At 42.3% G+C, this 9780-nt stretch overlaps 1 protein-coding gene across 1 annotated transcript; it reads left to right on the top strand.

The window, feature by feature from the left end:
- Positions 1-991: 991 nt before the first annotated feature.
- CRYGS (crystallin gamma S) lies at positions 992-7073 on the top strand. The gene is made up of 3 exons (XM_068546415.1): positions 992-1492; positions 6096-6338; positions 6735-7073. The coding sequence occupies exons 1-3, from the start codon at positions 1472-1474 to the stop codon at positions 7005-7007; spliced, it is 537 nt and encodes a 178-aa protein (XP_068402516.1). The 5' UTR covers positions 992-1471; the 3' UTR covers positions 7008-7073.
- Positions 7074-9780: the final 2707 nt, after the last annotated feature.

The raw sequence follows: 9780 nt of genomic DNA, 5'->3' as shown, positions 1-9780 counted from the left end.
GAGTTTTTATTTTAAACTTGCTTGATGAAATTCAAGCAAGGAGAGCATTACCAAATAAAGAAACACTGGAATAATAGAAGTGTCTTTTTGGAAACTGCTATTGTTTAATGAAATTAATGGTATTAATTAGATACTTTCTTTAAAGTTTATAAAGTTCAGAAAACTAAGCATATAACTTAATACTTTGTAACTCAACAGTCTTCATATCAAGGCACATTTGTCATTTTCTGGCTGACCAAAATATATTTTAGGGGCATCCCGTTTATAAAAATATTTGCTGGAGGCTTTGTTAAGGGGAAAGATGAGGAAGTTGGGCTTTTGAGAAGAATATATTTGACCAGGAAAATTAAAATGGAGAACAGTTGATTTGTTGTTTCTTTGAGTTTCAGTAAGATGTAATCTCATTCCTAAAATCAGAGGTATATTAAGCACCAAAAACTGTTCCCTACTCAGGTTCCAATATGATATCATGGCAGAGAAATGCCACCTAGCAGGTGGCAAGTTAGGCTTATCTAAACCTTTACAAATTCAGGATTTCCACAGTAACTTTCTGTCTCTCGGGCTACACATTGTAGCACCCTTTCTTGTGGACTGGAACTCTTGGGTGTATGTGTGTGTTTTGAAAAAATTTCAGACTTAAAGAACAGTGGCAGGAATGTAAATTCCCACATGCCTTTGTCTAGATTCACCAATTGTTAACATTTTGCCACTTTCACTTTACCAACCCTCTATATAGTGTTACTATTTTATTTTTGCTCAACAATTTAAGGGTAGGTTGAAGACATCTGGGACCTTAACTCCTAAATACATTAGCATGTATTTCCTAAAACCAGACATTCTCTTACATAGTCATAGTACATATGATTAAATTCAGGAAGTTGTTTAACAATGGCACAGTAGTAGTACCTAATATATAGACTGTATTAAAATTTTCTAATTATCCCCAAAATGTCACTTGTGTTGACTTTTTTTCCAAACACAAGATCATGCATTGCCTTTAGTTGTCAGGTCAGTTTTATTGCTTTGGAACATGTTTCACTTCTGTTCAGAATTAGAGGGTGGTTTTTTTGACTCATTTCCTGCAAGTTCTTTTGAAGAAAAAAAGACATGGGGGATTTCAAGGTGGCTGCTTGCTAGAAAACCAAATTGCCCAAGTAAGAGGAACTTTTTTGTTTTTAATTTTGAAAAATTTGGCTGGGTTTTGGTGTCTTGAGTCAGCAAAGTCTATACTGCAGCAAGGCTTGGTAAGCATTAAAGAGGGTACTGAAGCTTTCCTTTATTTCATAATCCTGATTGTTTTTCTAGAAACCATCAATAGCCTCTAAATGACTGACTCAATTTTTGGATCCTATTCTCTTGACTAAGCAAATGTTTGATTTGAAACCAACCCAGTATAAATGTCTCTGTGCCTCTAACTCTCTGTAGCTATTCCTGGATTTCGGCACTGGGGAAACCAATCTATGCACCAAAAATGTCTAAAGCTGGAACCAAGGTAAGTAAACGGTCACGCTGATTTCTAGCCTACCCACTTTTTCACCTAATGATACATTGAAAGAAACATGGAGGAAAGCTTTTGCTTCTTCACCTGGAGGTGAGTATGGTAGTGGTTAGAAGGCTGGGATTGATTGAAGAAAAGATTAAGGAATGCTTATTTTATTTTCTGTTCTAACAGAATTACCAAATAATTTATTAAGGGTTTATCTTCATGTGTGGTACTTACTATGTTGAATACTGTACAGGTATGCAATGTGTAAATATCGTCATGATTTCTGCCTTCCAGCAACTAATCTCTGTATTTCCACAGGAATAAGACATGCAGATAAGAGGATTATGTGGAGTAGTATTCGAATAAAAATCTGTCTTGTGAAATTTAGCATCAACCATTAATATTCTAAATGGCCAAATCGGATGGACCAATCAAGTGAATTAAATCCTACATATCCCCTTCATTCAGCAGCTACTCTTATCCCTTTCCCCCCAAAAATTGCTTACTTAGTTTAAGAAAATTGCCTCTAAAATATGTGATTCACGATTGTTGGGCTGGAAATTGATTCTCTTTGGGAATGAGGGAATATACCTTCATTCTCTTTCTAGTTCTTCACTGACTGTAGGTCTAAAGCAAAGCCTCTGGTGCCTGATTTTTCCACCTAATGTTTTACTGTGTAAATGTTCAAGCCCATTGAATCTTAAAAGAATAAGTAAGAGATGGTAAATGAATACTTGTATGTCCCTTACTTATATTCTCCAATTGTTTACATTTTGCCATATCTGGTTTCTCTCTCTCTCTTTCTCTTTTTACTAAACCATTTGGAAATAAATAGCAGACTTCATTATACTTTTGCCTTAAGTTTTTAGGCATGTATATCCTAAAAACAAGGGCATTCCCTGTATAAACATCATATCATTATCAGGTCCCCCAAATTTATCAGAATATAATACCTAATATTTAGACTATATTCACATTTCCTCCAGTTGCTCCCAAAAATGTGCCTCATGTCTGGCTTTTCCCCTGATGTGGGATCCAGTCAAGGATCATGAATTTCATTTGGTTGTCAAGTTTCATTTACCTCTTTTTTTTAGCCTCTTTAATATAGACCAATCCCCCTAGTTTTTGTTGTTGTGAGACATTGACATTTTTCAAAGTCCAAACCCAGGTGTCTTATAAAAAGTCCTGACATCTGGACTTGTCCAATTGTTTTCTCATGTTTAGATGCATACTAACCACCTTGGCACAAAAACTACACAGGCAATGTCAGGCACTTCCCATTGCATTTTTTCAGGAGGCACCTGTTAACTTGTTGCATAATTGGTGAGCGCCTGATTTTTTTTCCCGTTTGGAAAATAGAACTAATAGTCGTATTTGCATCCAGAAGGTTTGGGGAGAAAAATGAGACAGTGTCTTTAGTGCTCTGAGGTTTTTGAAAAATATGCCATGAAAATCCCACTAAAAAGCATCTGAAGTCCTTAGAGGGCTATCCACGTGCCTGGAGGGAAGGTTCTTACAGAACAGCCCCACTTTCAATGATTTCCAGTGTAGGAATAATGTACTCTTTTATTTCTTGTAGCTGGTCTGTTCACTTAGTAAAAACTTTTGCTTGCTAAGCCAAAGGAGATAGTAATAATAATTTATCTTTTACTTTTTTATTGCTTCTCCCTTTCTCATTGTCTTGCTAGCAGTTTAATCAGAGGAGTTATGGGCTGGGCAAAAGCAATGCATTTTACTAAGTTTGTTCTTGTTACCTGTGGAATAGTCAAGACATTTTCCCCTCTGCTGTATTGGATTAGTAGGCTATTTTTCAAAAAATTAACTTGACAATTAGAGTAATTTTGTAATAACTTCTAGGAAAATCTCCTGCACATTTCTTAGCCTTCTCTACAAAATTTTTTGTCCAAGAGTCCCAACTTCTCAGCTGACCATAAAGTGTATTTCATGGTCTTCTACAAATGGAAATTGAGTAAAGGTGCAACATTCTCTGGGCCCTGAAACTTGGAAGGTCTGCTACTGAAAGAAGAGCTTGGCCCTGGAGCTCAGTAATGGTTCTGTGGCAATGCTAGTGCTTTGTTTCAACCTTGGGATGGTTGGCTGGTCTGCTGGCAAGGTGGACAGCAAGGAAAAAATCATATATATTTCCACTTTTCATATACTGAAGTCAGTCAGGTAAGTGTGCAGAGGGTAGTAAGTGTGAGAAACAATGAAGGAAGGAAGATGATATTAATTTCCCATGGCATATCCCTTGCAGAGCCTCTTTTTTGGTGAATAGTTGGCCAAAAACCAAAGGTAAATTTAATTAAGTTTAGAATCTATCCATTCTTAGAGAGTTTACCTTGATTTTCCTAAAGATCTTGCCACAGGTTTTGGGAAAAGCCCGTGAGATTCAGGATTGGTCTTGTTCCATTGCTAAGAGTAAATGGTATATTTTGAACAGAGCTAGCTGTGCAGGTAGGAAGACAACAGAGGGAGATGAAGTAAAATAAAATGAACAACAGATTACTAACCAGGAGTCTGCACTGCTGTCCACTGGTTTGCCTGCAACCAACTTGTAACTAGCTAATGACCTTAGGCAAGTCATTTAACTTCTTTATCTGTAACAGTTGTAGCAAAAGCTTATTGGAAATCATGAGGCAGCTATTAAAATTGCTCTGTTGGCACTGTGCCATCATCGGACCCTCAGAACCACCCTCTGCAGTGGATAATGTTACCCAGATTTAACTAGTGGTGCTGCGATTTTGTTTTATCACCTGTACCACGTACCTAAATCTGTGCTGTGCTAAAATGGGAAAGGGAGCGGGAAGAGATAGAGGTGACTGTGGGAAGGGAAGCAAGGAGGTGAAGTAGATGATTTAGGGGCAGGAAGGGTAAGGAGCTTTTTAGGGAACAGGAAAGGGAAGAGTTGAGAGAAATGGGAAGGGCAGGAAGGAGAAAGTTTACAGTGGAAGGAAAAGCTATTAGTAGGTTGCTATGTAGAAAGACTCACCTGCGTAGAAAAGAATGAGGCCCAGCTGCGAATTATTTTTAGTGTCTTCCTTCATTCCCTGCATCTAATTAGTCACCAAATCCTCATTTCTTATGACGGTCCTCATCGTCATTCACATTGCAGTTGCCTTTGGTTGGTCCTCAGCATCTCTCACCTCCGCCCATAGCAGTCGGCTATTTCTAGGTACAAACCATTACATTTCCCACATCATCACCAGACGGATTCTAGCATGGCTCTTGTGTCACTTCTGGCGTTATTTCCTAACACTTCACCACATGCTCAGTCGGCACCAGGCTTAATGAACTACTTGTCCCTATAGTGGGCCATGTCCTTCCACTCCTTTATTCCATTAAACGAGCTGTCCTTTTTGCTCTGCCTCTGGAAGACCCCCTACTTATCCTTCAATCCTTGCCTCAAAGATCCTCTCCTCAAAAATCCTCTCCAGACTCTAACTGGCTCTGTCTGCTTCTTTCATCTGAAATGGCTGACATGGTTTTTCTCCTTCTAAACCGATAAAGCAAATTAGCCACAAGGTGGCGGCACAACACCAGGGAATTAACTGCTCAAATCAATGACACCTGTGATTTCAGTTTAGATTATAACCTGGTATTGATCTTGGATGTGGAATTATAGAGCAAGAAGGGACAGACTCTGTGGTCCATTTGGTCTAGTGGTTTTCAGAAACTGCATCATGAAGCCCTGGGACTTCCTGGGAACTCTGTTGTCTGTTTCAAACAGAAAAGTTTTATTTTACAGCCAGGGCTTCAAATCTAGTGCAGTCCTTTCATTTGACAGATGGGAAGCTGGAGCCCTGAGAGGTGGCTTGACTAAAATAGTAGGGCTGATTGTAGAGATGCAGCTTTAGAGCCCAGGCGTAGTATTTCCTGTTTCTCAGGGCTGCATATTTCCCAGTGCCATCACAGGCTTCAGAGGTTTACCCCAAAGATTGTGATGCAACTTGGTAAGAGTTTGAAGCAAAGGACATTCTTGCCTTGTCATTTTGTTACTTCGCAACTACTTTGTTGGCAACAAAATAATAATACAGAACATATGATATATTTTCATGTCTGTATGTTCTATATCCATCTAAAATAAGCTCTAAAGCTAAGGTCTGTGTTTTCTTTTTCTCTATATATCTCTTCCATATCACCTAGAATGGATTTCTGTACTTGGAACTCACTCATCTTCATCTAGCATTTGTTGGAGGGTTTGTCAAGTGCAGGGTATAGGGGTCCATAGCTGAAATAAGGCTTGGTCCTTGCCCTTGGAAGAAGTCTAGTAGGTGTCGGTGGGAGAGACATATAAAAGTGGAAAATTTATTACATAAGTACAGTGAGAAAGAAGCCATGAGCTTGAGTCTGAAAATGCTGCCTTACAGTAGAGGATTCTTTTGTTTTGCTTCATTTTAAGCCCTCAGAAAGTGCTCGTTCCTGTGGTTAACAACTAAAGTTGTCTGCCAGAAGGCAAATGTTGTCAGGTATGGTAGAACTAGATATTTTCTCCTCAAAATGGAGGAGAAAGGAAATTCTAAAGTGGGGAATATGTTCTTAATTTTCATTTTTCTATGAACACAGCCGCTTAACCCCTCAGTTTTTCCACTTTGTTTGCCCTGTGCTCCAGATTACTTTCTTTGAAGACAAAAACTTTCAAGGCCGCCACTATGACAGCGATTGCGACTGTGCGGATTTCCACATGTACTTGAGTCGCTGCAACTCCATTAGAGTGGAAGGAGGCACCTGGGCTGTGTATGAAAGGCCCAACTTTGCTGGGTACATGTACGTCCTACCCCGGGGCGAGTACTCTGAGTACCAGCACTGGATGGGCCTCAATGACCGCCTCAGCTCCTGCAGGGCTGTCCACCTGGTGAGTGTGCAGAGGGTGCGCGTGCTCTCTCTCTTTCTGTCTCTTACCCCCTCCCCCGCCCTTTTGCTTTTACGTGAAAGCGTTTTCTTAAGATTTTCCCACCTCTTAATGGGTGGTTGTCTCTTGTTGGCTGCCGAGGCTTCAATAAAATCTGAGGTCAGTTCATCACAAGACCACATGACTTATTTCCATAGTACTTTCTCTACCTCTTGTATATTTTAAGGAATTGTTTTTCTTATTGAACGTCAGCCGTTTCAGTCAGTGCACAGTGGGGATGGGTGTTCAGATCGTCTCACTTTCAAGATGGTGGGTCCCAAACCTCACCGTTCTCTGAGTTCCTGGCCTGCTGTTGATTTCGCTAATGTTTGCTGTTCATTTCCCCCTCTGTTTTTTCAGTCTAGTGGAGGCCAGTATAAGATTCAGATCTTTGAGAAAGGCGATTTTAATGGTCAGATGTATGAAACCACTGAAGATTGCCCTTCCATCATGGAGCGGTTTCACATGCGAGAGGTCCACTCCTGTAAGGTGCTGGAGGGTGCCTGGGTCTTCTGCGAGCTGCCCAACTACCGTGGCAGGCAGTACCTCCTGGACAAGAAGGAGTACCGGAGGCCCATCGACTGGGGCGCAGCTTCCCCAGCTATCCAGTCTTTCCGCCGCATTGTGGAGTGACGACACGGATGCAGCCATAAGCTTCTTCCTGGGGCCAAATGCTGGCTGGCCTTGTCGTCCAAATAAGCGTCATAAATAAAAACGATTGGCATGCATTCTACTGTTCACTATAACGCCTCTCCTTAAACACTTGTAGGCACCAGTAAAGCAGTGCCCACCACAGCGGGCAGTTAACACAAAGCAACTCATCCTTCAGGTTATGTCTTTGTGCCAGACGAAATGGGACGGGATTAAAAGGTTAGAAAATCGTACCGCCATGTGGTGGTTCTTGTTGCTTAAGGTCTGTATTAATGGTGCACTAGGAGGATGCGGAATCCGCGTCTCCTCACAACTAGGGCACCTATCAGGCACCGGTGGGGGACCACGGACACCGAAGGGGATGGGAGGAACCCCCAGCAACCGGGTAGGACGTGGGGCAGAGTGAGGGGGGAGGAGTAGTGGAGGCAGGACGGGACTGGCGCCACTGAGGGGGGGCTGGGGGAGGGAAAAGGATCCCACGCCCAACAGGGGAAATTGGGGGACCACTGCGAGGGCAGAGGATCAAAAGGGAGCGTGACCAGGTTTCCCCTGTCCACTTGGGCCCCCAGGAACCTGTTGAGATCCCGGGCCTGATCCTCTGCCCACCTAGGCCCCCTCCAGCTGTGCAGGTCCTGAAGGAGTGGGAGGGAGGGAAAGGGGAGCAAAAGTAAGGCCAGACCTCTGGGACCGGCACCCCTGAGGGGCGGCTGGGGGAGGGGAGGAGTTCCTACACCTAGCAGGACCCATGGTTAGGGGGCCAGCGGCAACGGGGGAGACACTGGGGGAGACGGTGGTGGAGGGGCACGGAGGAACGGAAGGGAATGGGGCCAGCGCTTTCCCTGTCCACTTAGGCACCGGGAAGCCTGCTGGGCTCCTGGGCCAAATCCTCTGTCCTCAGAGCCTCCCTCCTGCCTCGCAGAACCCAAGCCCCGCCCCACACCCCCACCCAGGGCCCCACCTCTACACTCGGGGTCCCTCCAATGCGCAGGGCCTATACCCCACCCACACACCCTCACTCAGCACCCTACCTCCAAACTCCAGAACTCCACATTCCAGAGGCCCTCCTTTCCACGGGCAGCCTCTCCCCTTCTGTGCAGGTCCTGAGCAGAGTCCCCGCCCCGTGCTCAAACGTCACCACCCCACCCGCCTAGGTCCCACCCCACCTTAAACCCCGCCCCTGCCTAAGTTCCACCCCCGTCTAAACTCCGCCCCCACAGCCAAGGGTTGGTTTTTTTTTTGTCTTTTTTTCCTCTTTTAGAGTGGGGTTCTGTTTTACCTTGTTGAGTCATTGTTGTTGATTCACTTACATTTTGATTTTTTTCTAATAAATCTTTTATTTTTCTAATTTTATTTTATTCTTTATACTTTGTTATTGTTCTGCTCCTTTTGGCTTGTTCCCCGCCCCCCTTTTTTTTCTTTTTCCTGTTGTGGTTTTATTCTACCTTGTTGCAGTTGTTTCAAATATATTTTTATTTTTCCTAATATATTTTTTATCTAATTTTATATTGTTTTTTATTCTTTGTTATTGTACTGCTCCTTTTTTTCTTTTTCGCCAAGCCACGCGGCTTGCAGGGTCGGGCCCGAGCTCCTGTGGTGGGAGCTCCGAGTCCAAACCACTGGACTAACAGAGAACCTCAGACTCCAGGGAATATTAATCGGAGTGAGGTCTCCCAGAGGTCCTCGTCTCGGCATCAAGACCTGGCTCTATCCAACTGCCTGCAAACTCCAGTGCTGGACGCCTCAGGCCAAACAACCAGTAAGACAGTAATACAGCCCCACTCATCAAAAAAAATAAATAAATAAATAAATAAACGACAAAAAAACATGTTACAGACGAAGGAGCAAGGTAAAAATCTACAAGACCAAATAAATCAAGATGAAATAGGCAAACTACCTGAATAAGAATTCAGCGTAATGATAGTAAAGATGATCCAAAATCTCAGAAACAGAATGGAGAAAATACAAGAAACATTTAACAAGGATCTAGAAGAATTAAAGAGCAAACAAACAGTGATGAACTACACAATAACCGAAATTAAATACTCTAGAAGGAATCAGTGGCAGAATAACTGAGGCAGAAGAATGGATAAGTGAGCTGGAAGATAAAATGGTGGAAATAACTGCCAGGGAGCAGAATAAAGAAAAAAGAATGAAAAGACTTGAGGACAGTCTCAGAGACCTCTGGAACAACATTAAATGCACCAACATTCGAATTATAGGGGTCCCAGAAGAAGAAGAGAAAAAGAAAGGGTCTGAGAAAATATTTGAAGAGATTATAGTCGAAAACTTCCCTAACATGGAAAAGGAAATAGTCAATCAAGTCCAGGAAGCACAGAGAGTCCCATACAGGATAAACCCAAAGAGAAACATGCTGAGACACATATTAATCAAACTATCAAAAATTAAATACAAAGAAAAAATATTAAAAGCAGCAAGGGAAAAGCAACAAATAACATACAAGGGAATCCCCATAAGGTTAACAGTTGATCTTTCAGCAGAAACTCTGCAAGCCCGAAGGGTGTGGCAGGATATATTTAAAGTGATGAAAGGGAAAAACCTACAACCAAGATTACTCTACCCAGCAAGGATATCTTTCAGATTCGATGGAGAAATCAAAAGCTTTACAGACAGGCAAAAGCTATGAGAATTCAGCACCACCAAACCAGCTTTACAACAAACGCTAAAGGAACTTCTCCAAGCAGGAAACACAAGAGAAGAAAAAGACCCACAAAAACAAACCCAAATCAATTAAGGA

This window comes from Eschrichtius robustus, chromosome 6 (assembly GCF_028021215.1).
Source record: "Eschrichtius robustus isolate mEscRob2 chromosome 6, mEscRob2.pri, whole genome shotgun sequence".
In the NCBI taxonomy this organism is placed as follows: domain Eukaryota; kingdom Metazoa; phylum Chordata; class Mammalia; order Artiodactyla; family Eschrichtiidae; genus Eschrichtius; species Eschrichtius robustus.
The sequence above is the reverse complement of the archived record's forward strand: the minus strand, read 5'-3'. Positions and strand labels throughout refer to the sequence as shown.